This window comes from Sminthopsis crassicaudata, chromosome 6 (genome assembly GCF_048593235.1).
Source record: "Sminthopsis crassicaudata isolate SCR6 chromosome 6, ASM4859323v1, whole genome shotgun sequence".
NCBI lineage: Eukaryota > Metazoa > Chordata > Mammalia > Dasyuromorphia > Dasyuridae > Sminthopsis > Sminthopsis crassicaudata.
Window position 1 is genome coordinate 195,025,783 of NC_133622.1, and position 20,438 is coordinate 195,046,220.

The 20,438-nt window shown below is 42.3% G+C and overlaps 1 protein-coding gene across 2 annotated transcripts in view; it reads left to right on the top strand.

The window, feature by feature from the left end:
• Nucleotides 1-2,568: 2,568 nt before the first annotated feature.
• The window catches only part of SLC49A3 (solute carrier family 49 member 3), a 52,743-nt gene continuing 34,873 nt past the window's right edge, over nt 2,569-20,438 (top strand). For both annotated transcript variants that reach the window (XM_074274908.1, XM_074274910.1), the window contains exons 1-3: nt 2,569-2,993; nt 18,233-18,391; nt 19,107-19,320. In XM_074274908.1, the coding sequence (XP_074131009.1) occupies nt 2,841-2,993; nt 18,233-18,391; nt 19,107-19,320 (526 nt within the window). In that variant the 5' untranslated portion in view covers nt 2,569-2,840. The remainder of the gene's footprint in view (nt 2,994-18,232; nt 18,392-19,106; nt 19,321-20,438) is intronic.

Sequence of the window (20,438 nt, forward strand, 5' to 3'; positions counted from 1 at the left end):
CCTGAGCCTGTGCCTCTGGAATTTCAAGCCTCAGTGACTCAGAAGTGAACAGCAGCTGATTTCCAGGTTGTTTCAGTAGGAAAACAACTCTATTTATAATGAACCTGTGTGATAGGGGCAGTATTTGTTAGAAAAGGCCTGTAGGATCATGATTTCACCTGAATTTGACCTTGAAGGATTCTTACAAAAACTCTGCATTTCCAGGTGACTTACACTGGTCTTTGCTCAGATCTGTGAGAAGCCAGAACTATTTATCTTTCTATTCGCTTTTTTAAGATTTTAAATTCCTTTTTTTTCCTTTCCCTCCCTCCCTAACTTTTTCCCAGGACAGAAAGCAATCTGATATAGATTTTACATGTACAATCTTATTAACCGTATTTCTATCCATCTTTCCAATGCTTGGTATGTCTTGGCCTTTCCCCGGAAGACCTGCTCCACTTGCTCATTGTCTGGGCTCACTGTGGGGAGGGAGGAACCCCAACTGACTTCCAGGCCAAGTAAATTAATTACTTGGGGTCAGGCCACCTGGACTCACTCCTCTCTGCATCCTGCCACTCTGGAGCTTGCTAGGCTCTTCCTTTTCACCTAAATCTGCACCTCTTATATCATTATGCTTATAACTGTTTCACTTCTCAACGCTTGGTGGGGGTAGGGGACTAGTCAATAAGTCAAGTCAGCAGCCTTTACTAAGCACTTAACTCTGCTGGGTACAATGCTAAATGTTGGGGCTATAAAGAAAGGCAACAAAAAAGTGCTTCCTGGAAAGAGGCTGCATTCTAGTGGGGGGAGACAAAATGCAAATGACTACATAAGGTCTCTCTCTCTGTGTGTCTGTAGCTGTTGTCTGCACTTTTTGTGGTCTCTATCTCGGCATCTCTCTCTCCAGGGTAAACTCAAGGAACCTCAGAGGGAAAGCACCAGCATGGGCATCCAGTGAGAAGAGACTAGGGAAAGGCAAAGGTATTATTTAGCAATGTATACAGTCAGTGGGACTGATTACCACCTGCTCACCACCACCACCATGGAGGTATTTAGCTTGGGGAAGAGAAAGCTTGGGGGAAGGGGAGAGGGAACTATACTTATCTTCATATCTCTGAAGACATCTCAGGGAAGAAGAAATAAGATTTCTTCTGCTTGTTCCCAAAGCGTAGGACTGGGAACAGTAGACATAAGTGGCAATGGAGCAAATTTGGGACTTGCATGAGGGAAAACTCCCTAATTGTCTAAAAGTGAAATAGGTTGTTTTCTCAAAGTGGGTTCCCCCTCCCTTTGAAATCTGGAGGTCGGATGATGGATAGCCAGGTATGCTTAGAGGGAATTCCTTTTTTCATTATAGATTGGGCTAGACAGCCTCTAAGCTCCCTTCCAGCTCGAGGATTTTGATCCTGTGTTTCATGGGTCCGAAACACAGGTGATCGGAACCAATCCGAACTGGCCGGGTACAAGGCAGTCTGCCTACTGTGTCAGCTGAATTTGAACAGATAGGAATCCCCAAGTAGCTTTCTTTCTCAAGTCAGTTCCTAAGTGATGCAGTGGGTTTTGGACCGAAGGCACAATTCCAACATCATCTCCTCATTTTAAATGTAAAAAATAAAGATGAGCCGCAGAGAGATTTCCATCCTAAGTCACAAAGGGTTAGGATTACTCAGCACTCGTATCTAAAATCCGGTGTGACTAGTCCCAAAGCCATTGCTATGGAACCACGGGACCTTTGTGTGTTTCGGTGATCCAGCTGGAGGTGAGAGAGCTCCGGTTTTTGCCAGTCCCCTTCCAATGCTTCCGCAAAGATTTCCAATAGGAGTCTATCCTCTGGACTCTGGAAGGCCATAGAGGCCAGTGAGTGTCCAATCAAACTGCTTCGGGACGAGGTTACGGCCGGTTGCCTTTTAAAGCTGTCCATAACCTGGCCCCTTTCTGCCTTTCCAATCTTCCTACCCGAGCGCAGCGATGCAGAGGCTGGCCCTCTCCCGCACTCCTCCCACTGCCTCCAGTTCCCGGAATGCCCTTCCTCCTCATCTTCGCCTTCCGGCTCCCTCCCCGCTTCACGTCTCAGTTCAAGTCCTATTTTCTACAAGACGCAGCCCTTGACCTTTTCGCGGAGATTATTCACAGTTTATTCTTTAACACACAGATTTATTTAGATGTTGTCTTTCCCATTATGTTATGAGCTCTTGGAGAAGAGGGCCTTTCGGCCTTTCGTTGTAAGCCGAGTACTCAGCACCCTACGTGCCTGGCACATAGTAGGAGCTTAATAAATACTGGTTGAAACCACTTTCATCCCAAATCACAAGTGGTTACAAAGTGTTTATAAACTATCTCTCACAGTGAAGCTCCAGTTACAAAATGACCTTTCTGCCCCATCGCTGGCCAGAGACCCTAGGAGGAAACGCGGGTCACGCAGGGCCGGACAGCTGGAAGGCTCGCGATCTGCGACCCCAAACGGGCTTTTCAGAAGCGCTCCAGGTGCGGCGGCTCTGGGCACCGGACCCCGCCCCCCCCTCGCGTCCCGCCTCCTCCCGTCTCTCTCCCACCCACTTCCCCGCTCCTCCCTTCCAGATCCCCGCCTCCCCCCTCGGAGCGGGCCGGGTTGGGTCGGTGCCGGGTGGCGTCACGCCGTGAAGGAGACACCCACGTGCGGCATGGAGGCGGGAGGCTGGGGCCGGGAGGTGGGCGCCGGCAAAGTGATAAGCCGGGGACCCCGGGTGGAGCCGAAGACCGCTCCTGGGCTGTGACGTGGGCTCCTCCGGCCCCTCCGGCCCCTCCGGCCCCGCGCCGCAGCCGACTTGGAGCCGCGAGGCGCCGGGGGGAGTCTTCCTGCCGAGCCCCTTCTGACCGCGGGGATGCCGGACGTCGGCCCCGGTAACCCGGAGACCCCTCCGGCGGTGGGGAGCGCGGAACCCAGCGCTCTGAGCCGGCTGCCCCACTACCACACCTACAAGCGGCGGTGGTTCTTCCTTGTGGTCGTCTCCTTGCTCAGCTGCTCCAACGCTATGGTGCGGAGCCGGGGGCGCGGGGGCGGGAGCAGGGGGGCTGACACCCGGGGTCCGGAGCGGGCTGGCGGGCCTCCTCGCGCGAGCCCCCGAGCTGGGCGGCGGGCGGGGCCGAGGCACCCCGAGACTTAGTCCGATGGGAACCAGCCACTTCTGTCCCACGCTAGTCCGTGGGAGCTTAACGCTGTGCCAGGAAGCAGGAACTGGAGTGAGTCGTCAGGCCCCTTCTTTAGAGGGGGGAAACCGAGGCCCCGAGAGGGGAAGGAACGGGCTTGCAGGACTCTCTGGCTCCCAGCTATGGGATGGAGGAGCGGAGGTAATCATCTGCTGAGCATGCCAGGATGTGGGAGAGGGCAAGCCCCCAGAAAGACTTAGATGTGGGACTTAATGTACCTTTATTAAATTTCCTTCTGAGGGGCAGCTGGTTAGTTGGTGCAGTGGATAGAGCACCAGCCCTGAAGTCTGGTCTCAGACACTTCACACTCCCTAGCTGTGTGACCCTGGACAAATCACTGAACCCCAAGTGCCTCAGCAAAAAAAAAATCCTTCTGGATCTAATCTGGACCAATGAGGAATCGGTGTGAGGAAGCTCCCCCTGCTATTGCTGATCCCCTAACTATCTTGCAATTAGAAATGAAACTCTTATTGAGCTGCCTAAGGACAGGTTCTCCTAAGGATATTGAGAGGCTGCTACTACCTTCTCAGGGTCACATAATCACCCAGTATCAGAAACAGATCTTGAGTCCAGGTCTTGGTGACTCCAAAACCATTTCTCTGCCCACTATACTATGAGGCTTGTGTAGTCTGGACCCACAGTTCTTCTTTCTAAAAACCCAACTAGGAAATCTGTTTCCCCGGTGGTTATGACCTTTCACTTCTGGTCTAACACAGGTCTTTGTCTTGTAGAGAAGTACAAGTACAAGCAGTGAGGCAGCTGGGTGGCCTTAGACACTTACTAGCTATGTGACCCTCAACTAGTCACTTGACCCCTATTTGCCTCAGTTTCCCTGATTGTCAAATGTCAGTTTGTCATATAAGATTACCTATCCCTTATGATTGTTTAGAGGATCAAATGAAAATATTTGTAAAACAACAAGGTGTACAATGGATGGAGCTCTAGGCCTGGAGTTAAGAAGACTTATTATCTTCCTGAGTTTAAATTTGGCCTTATTATTAGCTGTGACATTGTTTGCCTCAGTTTCTTTGTCTGTAAAATGTAAAGAAAGAAATGGCAAAACACTCTGCTATTGTTGCCTAGAAAACCCGAAATGGGGTCATGAGGAGTCAGATATGACTGAACAACAACAAAATGTACTTGTGATAGTATGTATGACAGTTCTCCTTTTGTCTGGTCTTTCTGCTGGAGTCCATGAGATTAGAGGCCCGGGCTTATTTATCCACCCACCTAGCACCATGTTTGGTATATATTAGGCATTTAATGGATATTTGTTGTGGGCTTGTGGAATCTTTATAGTCTCTTAGCACAAGTGAGGAAAGTTTCCTTCTCTCCCAGTCTTGCCACAACTCTACAGCTCTACTGGATGAAATTTTAAAAGGATCTAATGTATCAGAATCCACGCAGCAGGGCTTCTTTCAGTGGGGATGTGTGTTTGAAGGGTGGGGGATATGTGATTTTTCTGAGCACTGTGGGCATTGTATGCTGGGGAGTATATCAGAAGGCTGTCCGTGCCTGGATCTTGCACTTGTTCTATTTCCAGAGGAATTTCATCCCAACAATAGAGCTTTGTCATATCTTGGACGGTCTCAACTTTTTCTCTCTAAGACAAGGATCCTTTCCTCTTATAGGCTAGAGCAATGCTATATACTAATAGAGCAAACATTTTTATCAATCATATACCAGCTGTGCAAAAGATATGCTAAATCACATCCAGAGTTTAGATGAGATAGGGCTGTTGCCCTGAGATGAGATACTAATAGAGTGATAAGACACCATCTCAGTATATATACAGCTTAGAGAGCTGTTAAAGTGCCAGAAGGGAGGTATTGAATTGGAGCGGGGGTGTTGAGAGAAGTCCAAAAAGAAAAGAAAAACTATCTGAAAAAAACACAAACAAGCTGGGTTTTAAAAGGGAATTAGTGGATAGAACCCTGGAGTCAAGAGGACCTGAGTTCAACTTCACAGTTATTAGCTGTGTGATCCTGAGCAGTTACTTAACTCCAAATCACCTGTGGGTTTCCCCAGCCCCCCCCCCCCAAAAAAAGGGGCAATTAAGAACTAAACTGATAAAATGGAAATGGTTGGGGAAAGAAAGGTGAAGAGGAGAAATTCTAGGACTAAGGAATACGATAAGCACAGCACAAAGCCACTCGGTAAATGCTTGCTTGTCTATTACTAGGAATCTGCAATTAAAAAGGTAATGGGAGAGACCACTAATTAACATTAGCATTTCCTACTTAAGCACTTCTACTCTGGTCTCAGATTCTCCCAAGCATAAACTGATTCGGATGCCCGGAAGTTTTCTATCTCCGTGTGAACAATATAGGATAACTAAGAAAAGATAGGGCTTTGTAGAGGACATTCTTTCATTCCAGATATTCTTTCATTCAGGTCACCTAGCTATGTGACCCTAAACTAGTCACTTGACCTAGCTTTTACTAGGGTTTGGCATTTGGCAAAGATAGAGATGAGAGATGTACAGTTAGATAGGGCGTTTGGTAAGTGCTCTGCATATCAGAGAGAGTGAAGAGTCATAGGCAAAAATGGAATGAAGTTAGAGAGAAGAGCATATGGGGAGAAAGACAATAAGCTAATTTTGGGGCATATTGACTTTAGGATGCTGATGGTGTAGCCAGGTGGACATGGATTAGAGTAGGTCTAGTATATGTTACTTCCCTTATTCTAAACCAGGGATTTACATGCGCCACATGCTCGGGCTGAGGACGTTTATAGGCCCACCAGCTTATGGCAAATGGGCTGAGGGGCAGAGACAGAGTGTGAGCTTTTGTGTTTACTATAGTCCGGCCCTCCAACAGTCTGAGGGACAGTGAAGTGGCCCCTATTTAAAAAGTTTGAGGACCACTGGATCTAAACCTTGGGCTCCTGGTCCAAATCCTGTTCTCTCCACTCTGTGCTAACAGATAATCCTTGCTGTCCCCCGTGCCCATTTTCCTCTGGCCTTGGCACATCTTTTGCCCTCCCCCATTCCCTGTTCCCATCTTATTTGGGAGACTGGAATTTACTGAACTCATTGCTATTATTTACAAAGAGGCATCCAAAGATTTATTTCCTCCACACCTGGCCCTCACTGATATTATCAACTTGGCTTCCACATGAATTAAACAAATAGGAGTGGTACCAGGTAACTAGGGCCATTCCACCTGCTGCCCGTCTTCTCACTGGATGATAACAAGGGTGTGGGGACAGAATTTCATCACTGAGAGTTCATGAATCATTAATCCTTTTGGAGTGTTTGGCTAGGCAGTGCTACTTATTCTTTCTAAGACTTTTTTAATTTGGCTACTCAGAGTCAGAGAATGTGTCTAACTATAACCAGTTTTCTCCTCTTTGGATAGCATAAACTCCAAGCTAATTTATCATTACTTTTTTCTCAAAAGGTTTCAGTTTTGTCCTAAGACTGATTTTGGAGCTAAAGGACCTGGATGCATATGCTGACTTTGCTGCTTATTCCTGAGTCACTTAACCACTCTAGACTTAAGTTTCACCATCTGTTAAATAAGCAGCTCGGATCTCCAAAGTCCCTTCTAGCTAACTGCTTGAACTATGAGTCCATTCGTCTTCAGGACAGAAATGCATTGTCGTGTCATGCAGTGTTTTCATTGGCTGTTCACCATTTTTGGAACTCTCCCCCCCAATTTCCATTTCCTAGTTTCTCTGGTTTCTTTTAGTTTTTAGCAAAAGTCCTGCTCAAAGTCTTTCCCAGTTCTTAGTGTCTTCCCTCTGAGATTATCTCCACTTTATATCTGATTTATACAAAGTTGTTTGTGTATTGCCCTTTTCCATGAGATGAGCTCCTTGATTGACATAACTTCATGTAGTTATCCAAGTAGTATATGTTTGGCACATGTTATTCATTTGTTTGAGTCATGCTTGACTCTTCATAACCCCCTTTGGGGTTTTCTTGGCAGGGAAACTGGAGTGGTTCGCCTTTTCTTTCTCCAGCCCATTTGCAGATTAGGAAATTGAGGCACATAATGACTTGCACAGGATCACATAGCCAGAAAGCAGTAGCCAGGTTTTTCTGACTCCATGCTCAGTGCCACCTAGCTGCCCATTGCCTATGTGCCCATTGCCTGATCAGTGCTTAATGAATGCTAGATGACTGACAAGCAGTATACACCTTTGATTCTGCCCCTAGGCCTTCTTTGAGTCTTGGGTCAAGTACTTTGTCCTTCATTTCTCTGCCCTCTCTGCATTGAGAATCTCATTCATTTGCTCCACTTTGTCACTTTTACACAGATGACTCAGTCCTGAGTCTACATCTCCAGTTCCCTTCAGAATGTCTTTCTACACGATGTAAAGAGTGAAAGATTTGAATACTTCTGATCCGTACTTTGCTAGTCAGTAGACCTCGGTTTTTTCATGTATAACATGAAGGACTTGGAGTAGATTACCTGTAAGGCCCTTTCTAGTTCTGAATCTATCTTATGTTTTCTACCTTGATTTACTGCTAGTCAGGATGTTCCAGATGGAAGAAAACTTGATGGAACTGGGGAATGTTTAACCTAGAGAAAAGAAAACTTAGTTGGGGAGGGAAGTGGGGAAGACACAGCAGCTGCCTTTCAAGTGTTTGAAAGGCTGTTATGTGAATTGCATGGAGGCACATTTTGGCTCAACATAAGGAAAATGTTTCTAACAATTTTGAGTTATTAATGGTGGGATAGGCTGCTTCTAAATATGGGAGTTTCCCCTCACGGCTTTAGGTGCTAAATGACTTTTGCTCAGGATGTCATGGAAGGATTCCTATTTAAGGAATGGCTCGGAATTCTTTATTTTTAATGCTTAAGTCATCTCTCCAAATCAGTTGTCCTCTTAACTTCCTTGTTTCTTTTGATGGCACTAGCAATCTTCCAGGCTCATTACCTCAAAATCACCTTTGACTCTTCCTTCTTCCTCTCTCTTCCACCCTGTTGGTTTCGAAGTCCAGTTGTTTCCTTCACCACAATTTATCTCATATCTCATATTTATCCCTTCCGTTCCCCTCGGTTGCTCACATCTGGACAACAATGTCATCATGTTAGTCTCTCCCTCTCCAAACCTTCCCACTCATGATGCCAGATGGAACAGCCAGTTCTCTGTCACTCTCAAAAACCTTTCAATTGCTTCCCACTGACTAGAATAGAATTCTAACCTCCCACTTTGTCAGCCTGCTCTCCCACCGGTTCCCTACAGAAACCTTTCAGCCACATTAAGCTCCTCATTTCTCTTTACCTTCCAGGATTGCTTTCTCTCCTTATGCTCTTCCTCCTGCAGTCTCCTTGATCAGAGTGCCTTCACCCTCTGCTTTCCCTCCCTGAATCCTGTTCATTCTTCAGGAGCCAGATTGTCCCACCATTTCCACGATGCCTTCTATGGCCCAGCCACTAATCCTAAAGCAGAGGCTGATTGGTCACTCAGTAGTAGCATACTACCAGATGGTTGCTAAGGACCCTTTCAGTGGTCAGATTGTATTATTCTGTAATTCATAAACAGCTGCCACTGATTTCCATTAAGCCTTCGCTATGCTTTAGACCCACATTGATACTAGAACAAGAATAAAACACATTATATATAGGTAATAAGAATTTTGGATTTGAAATCATGGGACCTGTGTTCAAATCTGAATTCTTCTGTTTTCTGTGTGACCTTACCTTTGGTTAGTTATCCTCTCTGGCCCACAGTATCTTCATTTACAAAATGAGGAGGCTTTGATCTCTGAGGTAAAACCTGGATCTAAACAGGTGATTCCATGTCTGCCTGGCCTGTGGTTGCTTTCCCTTTTTTGAGGAAGATATGTTTTTAACACATACCCTGGATGTGTTATTGGTCCATTCATAATCTTCCTGGACCCTGCCTCCTTTCCAATTTCTCCCATCCCTCCCTCACTCCTATGTACACCAGAATACCTGTCCTGCCTTCCATGGACAGGACCTTTTGCCTAACAGGATGCTTTTACATTATGTTTTTTTTGTTTTCCTTTTGTAATTTTTAAATTTTAAACTTAAATACAAAATGAGAAAAGAAAAAACAAACATTGCCATGTACCTAGCAGATCATAAAAGAGGATTCAATATAAATCAATGAATTTCCATTTCAAGAAAACTTATGTAATAAATATTATACCTTATTTTCAAAGCTACCCAGCTTTTCTTTGCTTTCTTGTTGGTTTTCTTTTGTTCTTTGCTGTGCACTTTTAACTTAATTTTTTTTCCTCCTTCCCTCCCACCCAATTAAGCATGGAAATATATATGTGTATGTGTATATGCATATATAAATGTATATACACTCATGCATATATATGTAAGACCAATGCTTATTTCTTCCTATCATTTGAAGGTGGATTTTATCTCCCTTTATAAGTCCAAGTCTTTTCATGTTTTTTAAGTCATCCAACATTTCATTTCTTAAATCACAGCAAAATTCCAATGCAGTCACATCTTATCTGAAAGATTATCTATGAAGCTTCCCTGACCCCAATTTTCTGCATTTCTTCTATTCCTGGCTACATAAGTTTTATTTATACAAGAATTTTTAAATTTAAAGTAATTAAAATTATCCTTTTTATACTTCAACAATGTTCTCACCTTATAATATAATTTAGAGTCTGATACTGATGAACTTACTTCCTTTATATCTTTTTTTTCCTGGTTTCTTTGAAGTTCTTCACCTTTTCTTTCAAATGAAATTTAACATTTTTCCCCCTAACTCAGTGAAATAATTTTTGTAATATAATTGAAAGGGCTTTAAATAATTAGATTAAATATGTAAAGTTGTCATTTTAAAAATTATATTAGTTTTATCTTAATCATGAAGAGTAAATATTATGTCAATTATGTATATCTGAATTGATTTGTATAAAAAAAATTTATGTTTATGTTCATATAGTTCCTCTCTCTATTTTAGCAGATATATACTCAGATATTTTATACTGTCTAAGTATTTGGTAAGTAAATGATCTGAAATAATATTGAATAATATTGCTGATACATAGTGTAGTTTTTAAATTAAATCTAATTTAACTTTGAGATCATGATTACCATTCTTGCTTTTTTACAAACTAAATTCTACTCTTGCCTTTTATTTTATCTCTGTGTATATCTTTAGCTTTAATAATATTTCCTGAAAGCAACATATTATTAAATTAAGTTTTTTAATTTATCCAGTTCTGTTTTATTGGGAAATTCATCACATTCACATTCTAAGCTACAATTCCATATTGTATATTTTTCTCCTTCCTTTTCCCATTTATTTATTACTTTATTTATCCAATCCCTCCTCATTCCTTTGCTTTACTTCTACCCATTGCCTTGCCCTTTTATTCCTTAAGAGGCCCTTCCTTACTCCCACCCCCAATCTCCTTGCCATATTCTTTCTTGCTGAATTTAGAAGCTTTTATACCCTTCTAGATATGTATGATGTTCCCTCTTTAACTCATTCCCCATGAAAATAAGGTTCCAGCACTACGTACCCTCCCCTCTATAATAGCTTCTTCTATATCAATTTTTCTTTTTATGCTTCATTTGTATGAGACATGTATTCCTTTTGTTTTCCTCCTACAGTTTTTTTAAAAATTCATTTTGTCATACTGAACTAAGTATGAACTAAGTACATAATTCAGTCTAAGTCTTTTTTTCAGACTACCCAAATAATGATGACAATCATAAAAGTACTGCTAATATTGTTACATATATGAAGTAAACAATTTGACCTTATTAAGTCTCACATAACTGATCTTTGATGTTTACCTTATATTTTTCCTGAATGTTACATGTTGAATTTTTGTCACAAATACCTATAAATCTTTCAATTTGTTGAAATTTTTTTCATTCAGGATTAGACTTAACTTTGCTGGATAATATAACCCCAGCTCTTTTACTGTACAGAATATAGTATGCTAAGATCCTTCAATATGGTAGCTGATAGATAATTCTTATTGTAGTGCTATAATATTAAATTAAATTTTTCTTTTTTTTTTTGTTTCCAGTTCTTTCTCCTTTACCTGAGAACTTTAAAACTTAACTATGATATTCTTGTAATTTTTCCTCTTGGGGAATCTTTAAAATGGTAATTAGTAATTTTTTTTCCTATTTTTGCTGTGTCGTTTTGTTCTAGAACTTCAGGGGAATTTTCTTGATTTTTTTTTTTTATAATATTGTTTCAAGATTCTTTTTTTTTTTTAATCATAATTTTCAGGTAGTCCAACTAGTTTTATATTATTTTTCCTGGATCTGTTTTTTAGATCAGTTGTTTCTCTGATGAGATATTTCACTTTCTCTTCTATTTTTTCCTTTTAAAAATTTTGTTTTATCATTTCTTGGTGTCTTAGAATGTCATTCTTCGCTTCCCCTTGCCCAATTCTAGTTTTCAAGGAATTATTTTCTTCCTGATTTTTTGATTTTCTATTTCCATTTGGTTTATTTTCTTTTCATTTTCTTGGATTGCTCTTAATTTTTTCCTCTCAGTCTCTCTTATTTGATTTTAAAAGTCCTTTGAAAATTATTCCAATAACTCTTTTTGTGCTTGGTTCCATTTGGTGTTTCTCATTGAAAAAGGAGAGACTTTTTTTTTTTTTTTTTTTTTAGCTCTATTATCTGTCTCTAAATATGAATCCAGATCTTCTCTATCCCCATAGAAACTGTCTGTGGTTGGGTTCTTTCTCTTTTGCTAATCATATTTATTTACTTATTATTTTATTTTGTTTTTAACAGATATTAATGTAAAGTTGGAGTCCCAAGATATGGGGAATAATGCTGCAGGTCCTTCTTACTGTTACTTTCTGAAGTCTGTCTTGGGCCCAACTTTGGGCTCTCCTTTCCACTCCTGGGCCCAACTACAGTGTCCAGCATATGATCTTGCCCCTGTGATCCCTCCTGTGACTGAAACTACAGCTGTCCTTTCTGGCCCAGAACTGAAACCAGAGATCCTCTTCTCCTTCAAGTGCCCACATCCACTTACCAGGTGTGTGCTAGCTTCTTCTCCCTGTAGCCATAGCCCAGCATGCATTTGTTCAGCACAGCTGTGTTTGGCAGTGGAAACAGTGGAAAGTCCTTCAATCTTCTTCTATTCAGACATCAGACCCCCACACTGTCTATGAGAAGAAAGTTTCTAAGGCCAAGGGTGCTACTCGACTCAGCTGCCCCCAAGGCTTGTTGCCTGCTGATTTTGCACAGTTGGCAGTTTTTGCACCAAACCTCAACTCCTGGAGGTGGTCTTTGCTGGACATATTGACTCTGGAGGACAACCACTGTACCCCTTGTTTATTTCTTTTCTTTTCTTTTCTTTTAAAATAGTTTTTATTTACCAGATATTTGCATGGATAATTTTACAACAATTACAATTGCCAAACCATTTGTTCCAATTCCCCCCCCTCCAGATGGCAGGCCAACCAATACATGTTAAATATGTAAATAGAGTATAAATTAAATACAATATATGCATACATGACCAAACAGTTGTTTTGCTGAACAAAAAGAATCAGACTTTGAAATAGTGTACAATTAGTCTGTGAAGGAAATATGAAATGCAGGAGGACAAAATTAGAGGGATTGGGAATTCTATGTAGTGGTCCATACTCATCTCCCAGAGTTCTTTCACTGGGTGTAACTGGTTCAGTTCATTACTGCTCTGTTGGAACTTATTTGGTTCATTTCATTGTTGGGAGAGGGCCACGTCCATCACAATTGATCATCATATAGTATTGTTGAAGTATACAATCATCTCCTGGTCCTGCTCATTTCACTCAGCATCAGTTCATGTAAGTCACTCCAGGCCTTTCTGAAATCATCCTGCTGGTCATTTCTTACAGAACAATAATATTCCATAACATTCATGTACCATAATTTATTCAGCCATTTTCCAATTGATGGGCATCCACGTAGTTTCCAGTTTCTGGCCACCACAAAGAGGGCTGCCACAAACATTCTTGCACATACAGGTCCCTTTCCCTTCTTTAAGATCTCTTTGGGAGGGGCAGCTAGGTGGCGGAGTGGATAGAGCACCAGCCTTGAATTCAGGAGGACCTGAGTTCAAATCTGGTCTCAGATACTTCACACTTCCTAGCTGTGTGACCCTGGGCAAGTCACTTAACCCCAGTCTCGGGGGTGGGGGGGAGATCTCTTTGGGATACAAACCCAGTAGCAACACTGCTGGGTCAAAGGGTATGCACAATTTGATAACGTTTTGAGCATAGTTCCAAATCACTTTCCAGAATGGCTGGATGTATTCACAACTCCACCAATAATGTATCAGTGTCCCTGTTTTCCCACATCCCCTCCTACATTCTGCATTACCTTTCCCTGTCATTCTAGCCAATCTGACAGGTGTGTAGTGGTATCTCAGAGTTGTCTTAATTTGCATTTCTCTGATTATTAATGATTTGGAGCATCTTTTCATATGACTAGAAATAGTTTCCATTTCTTTATCCGAGAATTGTCTGTTCATATCCTTTGACCATTTATCAATTGGAGATTGGCTTGATTTCTTATATATTAGAGTCAATTCTCTATATATTTTGGAAAAGAGGCCTTTATCTGAACCTTTGACTATAAAAATGTTTTCCCAGTTTATTCCCTTGTTTATTTCTGCTGCTCTGATGCAACGTTCTGTCTTTTTTAATGGCGGATATTTGAAGGGCTGAGAGTTTTCTGATCTCCGACATCTTCCCAGCTATATTCTGTTTTACTAAGACCTAGTTGTCACCAAGAAGTAGAGAGTAGCATTTATGTTTTAAAACAAAGAACAAATAGTTATCCAAAAGTAGAACTGGATGGGAGATCTCTTTAAGTGAATTTCTGCTCAGTTTTGGCTGGGTTTAGATGAATTCTATGGTCCTTTGTAGTTTGAGATCATGGGATTCCATATATAGCATTATTGGCTGCTGTTAGCATAAACATGTTAGTCCTCTCTGGAGAAGATGAATTTTAATGGGAACCTGGACAAGATTGTGCCTTAACCTGAAGTAATGAAGTACACATGGAAGCATTTTAGGCACAATGACAGGAGAGGGGTTTAGGCCACTTGGATTTTTCTGGTGCATTTCTAGTTCCCGTATTGCTCTTGGTCTCTAATAAGAGAATAGCTATTTAAAAAAAATTTAGTCAGTTGACATATTTTTACTGAGTTCCTCTCTTTCATATCCTGCTCTTTGCAAGGTTAAGCAGTGGGGAAAATAGGAAAAGGAGTACATTTTGTTAGATTCTTGCCTTTATGGATCTCTAACTGTTCCTTGTATGGGAAAGATGGGATCTATTGTGAACATGGGCTTACCTATTGGGTATGGACAATATCATATGAAGGAGGAGAGATCAGTTTGAATTGGCTGCCTCTCTTCCTCCAACCAGTGCTATCTCTTAAATCTTTCTCAACTTCCTTCACTCTGCTCAAGTGCAACCTTCTATGAGAGACCTTTCCTAGATTCTTCTCCCTTAAATCGTTAGGGTTTCTTTCTTCTAGATCCCAGCTTCTTAATCTCCACATGGGATCACCTAACTGAATGTAGGGGTTCTCAAAATTATGATTTATTATCTATTAATGTTATATACCTATTTTATATACCTATATACTCAGGGACACAAAATTTTCTTGGGCAAAAAGGGGTCACAAGAGGCAAAGTTTAAGAAGCCCTGCTTTAGATAACTTGACATTTGCTTTCTATAAATTTTGTATTTACTTATCTATCTCTGATGGAATCTATTAACCAATAAACATTACTAAGTGCCTACTATGTGCCAGGAACTGTGCTAAACACTGGGATTACAAGCAGGCAAAAGGCAAGAAACTTATACTCTAAAGTATAAGGTGGGAGACAGCATGCAAACAAATATATACAGAGTGAATGATGTACAGGATAAAAAGGAAATAATTAAAAGAGGGAAGGCACTGGAATTAAAAGGGCATACTCTATTTACCCGAAGGCCGGAATTTTTCCCTTTTGGTTTTATTTCTTCAGAGCCTTACGCAATACCTGGCACCTAGTAACCATTTGCTAAATGCTTGTTGGATTGAGTTGGGATGGAATTGATAGGAGGGATTCATGAAAGGAGGTGTTGAAAGATATATAGGATTGGGCAGGGACAGAGGAAAGAGGAGGACTGTATTCTAGGTCAGGATGGGGCACTGAAGTGGGAATGGGCAGTGAAACCAGTGAGACTGGATTGGAGGAACATGCTGGGAAGCAAGTTTGGATAGCCAAGAACAGCTCACATTTATATGGCTTTTCCAGGTTTCCAAAGTCTGCTACAGATACTGTCTCATTCGATCCTCACAACTGCCCTGAGTTAAGGTGTTATTATCTTTTTATTACAGACAAGGAAACAGGTTCAGAGAGGTAAAATGATTTTCTGTGGGCTCCCAGCTAATAAGTGTTCAAGGCTGAATTTGAATAGAAGTCTCCCTGATTTCAAATCAAAGCTCTTTCCACTAGTAGTAAAGGTAGTAAAGGTAAGATAAGGCTAGGTTGTTGAGTGTCTTAAATGCTTTTCTTCAGCTCATAGATTGACATAACTTCATGCAATTATACAAGTATTTTTTAATTGCAATGGGGAAATTTGGGGTGACATCACATGCCTCAAGGGATATTACCAGGCAACAAGACCGGTCTCAGAATCACAGAATATCAGAATGGGAAGGGACCTCAGTGACATCTAGTCCATTTGTCTGATTTTATAGATGGGGAAACTGACCCTAGAGAGGAACTTGGTTTGCCCACAGCCATGTAGCACCCCAGTGGTAGCTCTGGGATAACCCCCACGTTTCCTGCCCCTCAGATCAGGGCTCAGGAAATAACTTCATTCCCCAGAGCAGAAGGAAGCTAGCGAGGCAGCCATCCCCTCCAAAAGGGCTTGAGAGAAACTGAACCTTTTGAGTTTTGTTTATTTTTGACATGCTGCCAATAAGCAACACTTCCCCCTTTCACTTCACGTCTCAGGAATACATGCCCCACCACTTCCCTGCTCCCCTTATCTCGCAACAGCAAAAAAGGGAAGTAACTTTCTTCCACCTTTTCCTTCCTTTTCACTTAAGGCCCTTGTAGAGCTAACATCTGATGGCTCTGCCACTTCTTTAATCTAACCTTTCCCTTCTCAGCTCATCACTGAGGCAAGGTAGTAGGGTGTCCTGCAAAAGGGAGATTGAAAACCTGGGTTCTTAGTGCCACTAAGTCATTGTGTAAATTTGACATTTTTTTCCCCTGAGACTGGGGTTAAGTGATTTGCCCAGGGTCACACAGCCAGGAAGTGTGAAGTGTCTGAGAACAGATTTGAACTCGGGTCCTCCTGACTTCAGGGCTGGTGCTCTATCCACTGCACCACCTAGCCGTCCCACTGTGTAACTTTGACCAGGAACTGACCATCTCTGTCTCTGTCTCTGCTCATCCATTGCCTGCTTGGCCAAAGACTGGCCAAATTTCCTAATACTTAGAGTTCTTGTGATGATCATTGAAGAGAAGGAATCTGAAAGCCTTGGGGATTTATAAAGTCACCCCTATGTGTGAAAGATCTTTAATGTAAATAACTTTCAGGGACAACAAGATAACTCCCGGAGGAGAGGAGTTCAGATCAAAGGTGATAATGTGGGCTCGGGCCAGCCCCTTCTCCCCTGTGGATTCGTTTGATCTCTCTGCTGATCCCTGGGTCTGCAGGACAGTGGGATCTGGCTCTCTGACCTCCTCTGGGCAGTCTGGTCTCCTTCTCTCTGCCTAGAATGCCCTCCTCCCACCTGTCCCTCTATATCCCTGGTGTCCGAAGCTTCACCTGTTCTAACATTTCTTTGGGCTTTGAATTTATAATCCCAGGATGAGTGCCAGTTCTTGCAAAAGGCTTTCCCAGTTACTCTGCTTATTCAGTATGCCCTTCCCTGTACCCCTGCCTCAGTCCTACATACACACCCCATGTGTGACTCAGCACTGAGGGAAGGGCATATCCTTTGAGACGATGAACCAGTTCTCTGGGTCCGCTGAGTCATCAGCTTTTCCTGCTGGTTTGTCATCTCCAAGCTGGAGCTCTTTAGGACTTATGCCAGTTGTTTTCAGTGACCCCATTTAGGGTTTTCTCAGCAAAGATACTGGAATGGCTTGCCGTTTCCTTCTCCACTTCATTTTACAGTTGGGGAAACTGAGGCAAACAGGATTGAGTGAGTTGCCCAGAGTTACATGGCCAATAAGTGTCTGAGGATAGATTTGAACTCAGGAAGATGAGTCTTTTTGATTCCAGGCCCGGCGCTCTATCTATTGTGCTACCCAAAACCAACAAACAAAAAATAACCATGCTGTTTAGGTCTGGAAGCCTCTCAGTTGTATGTATCCTGCATTTGCTTGGTTTTGAGTTATCATTCTTCCCTTCCACCAGCAGAATGTAAGAATCTTGAGAGACCTGTCTCTTTTTTATACCTACCCCCAAATGCCCGGTACAGAAGGTGGCCATGACATGCTGCTGATTGAGCTCGTACCATCATTTCCCAGGATCCGATCCTAACTCTGACGCTGATTGTATAATGAGGGGCGAATGGCAACTTCTGAGCCCTAGTTTCCTCATGGTACTCTAGGGACAATTATACCTGTATCATCTCATAGGGGAGAATCTATGTAAAGTGCTTTGCAGACCTCAAAGAACCCAATAGATGCTGACTATGGTTGTGTGCAGGAAGCCTTCCTGTGTGCCAGTTCTCAGGAATCTCTCACCTCCCAAATTCCATAGTGTGAAGGCCAGCCCGGGAAGGCCTTTTCTTCTCTGTGCTTTTCTGCTTCTCTTTTACCCACAGACTGGGAACTTCTTGGGGGCTGAGACTGTTTTAGTGTCTCCCAAGAGGAGATGCTTTTCCTAAGAGCAGGTGATCCCAGAACCTTTCCAGATCAGTGGCCAGTGATGATTTCCGGCCTTGGTTTGGCAGTTGGGTTTGAGTCTAGCTCCCCCAAACCCTGGATGCTGTTTAGTGTGCAGTAAACTTTGCCTTTTGACTCTAGTGTTCTTCTTCTTGGAGTGTCCCTCCCAGGCATGGACATCTGCTCTTGAGCTCAGTCTGCCTTTCTCCCTCACCTGGGCTCATGAGGGCTCTCTCTCCTACTTTGCAGCTTTGGCTGAGTTTTGCCCCAGTGGCTGACAAAATTGCTTACTACTTCCAACTATCCATCTCGGAGATTAATTGGCTGTCACTCATCTACCTGGTGATGTCCATCCCCTTTGGCATAGTTGCTACGTGGATCCTGGATTCTTTTGGACTCAGGTTTTCAGTGAGTACCCCTTTTTTCCTTCTACAATTTTCCATTCTAATGGTTCTGATGTGTGAGTCCCTCCGACCCCTTTCACTGTGAGCTCCTGGGGGTGAGGGCCATTATTATAGTCCCTCTTCCCCTTCCTTCAGGGTTGAGTGTATAGGTGGGTGGAGGAGGCAGGAGAGAACTAGATAAATATGGTATTCTTGTTATCTCCCTGAAACTTCTGTTTGGGTTTTTCTTTACTCAGCCTTGGTTTAGTGAAAAGATTTGGAATCAGAGAGCTTGGGTTCAAATTTGATCTCTGACATTAGTGTTCTTTAACCAGAGGTTGTTGGACTAAACTAAGTCCCTTCTAAATTCTTGGCTCCTAAGAAAACAGTGCCATGTCTTTGGTCCCTCTACTCAAAGTCCTCTCCAAGTCCAGGGTCTCTCCCAAAGTCATGAGATCACCAGTATGTGGAAGATGTAAGAATGCTCAGTCTCAGCGTAGTTGATGACTTGCCTTGCCCTGAGTAGCTGGTAAATAAATCAAGTGTGATTTAAATCCAGGTTTTCCTGATTCCACATACAGCACTCTATCCATTGGGTCAGGTTCTCTCCTTAAATGTTAAAAGATTTGGGAAAGATGGATCTGTGCTTAGGTACAGAGCATCCTGGGCTTCCTAGTCTAGATGGAACTTAGATCAAACTAGAGAAGGTCCCTGTTGCATGCTGTCTCTCTTCCTTACAGACGATCCTGTGTGCTTGGTTGAATGCCATTGGGAGTGCTATCCGGATTTTCCCCTTCCTAAGCCTTTTTGGCAAGTACTATTTCACATACTTTATGATTGGCCAGAGCTTCTGCGCCGTGGCCCAGGTCTTGGTCATCTTCTCTCCAGCCAAACTTGCAGCCTTGTGGTTTCCAGAACATCAGCGAGCTACAGCCAACATGATTGCCACCATGTGTGAGTATGCTCCTGGCTGGACTGGAAGGTGCGCCGAGAAGAGACGTCAGTCAGTGGATAAGCAGTTGTTAAGAGCTTACCTTGTGCCAGGGGCTGTATTAGCCATGAAGGCAAAATTCAGTCCCTGCCGCTGAGGAGCTCACAATCCAGGGGGAGGGAAAGAGGAGGGAGAGGGAGCAATAAGTAAATATGTACAAATGACATCCTGTAGGCAAAATAAATGGGAAGGCACTAGAATTAGGAGGAAGGGGGAAAAGCTTCCTGTAGAAGGTACAATCCTAGGTGAGTGAGTGTTAGGATTACTAGGTGAATTCTCACCTTGTCACTATCCAGACAACCTGAGTTCTCACCTAGTAATCCTAACAAGTGAGCAGGGTCAAAGGGCCAGCTATTGCTATTCCTTAAAGTCTACATAGAAGTGAAGGCTCATGATCTCTTAAATAAGGTTCTACCCTTACAACCATCAAGAAGAAAATATCTAGAACATCAAATTCAGAAAACACGGTTAAGCTTCTTGGTGACTGTCTCTGTCCTAGCTACCTTGTAATGTCTGGCCATGATGCTGAAATTGCATCTTTCATCCCGATGTTTTTGCACAAGCTGGATCTTATGCTTATCTTTGTATATATTGTACTATATACATATATATATATATATATATATACTGTATATATTTGTATATATTGTATATATTTTTAAACTTTTTTTTCTTTTTGCTGAGGCAATTGGGGTTAAGTGACTTGCCCAGGGTCACACAGTTATATTGTATATATATTTTAATAAACACATAGATATATCACTTGTTTTTCCTCATGGAATGTAAGCTTTCTGAGGGCAGGAGCTGTTCACTTTTATCTTTATGTATCTCCCTGGAATTTCTGTTTGGCTTTTTCTTTATTCAGGGATTGTAAAGATGTCAATCATGGTTTAGTGAAAAGATTTGAAATCAGAAGGTTTGGGTTCAAAATTGATTTCTGACATTACCTGTGTTATATAACCTGAGGTTGTTGGATTAAATGGACTTAAATGTCCTTCTAAATTCTTGGTCCCTAAGAAAACACCTCCATATCTTTGTATCCTTTATTCAAAGTTCTATCAAGTCCAGGGCAAGTCCTAGC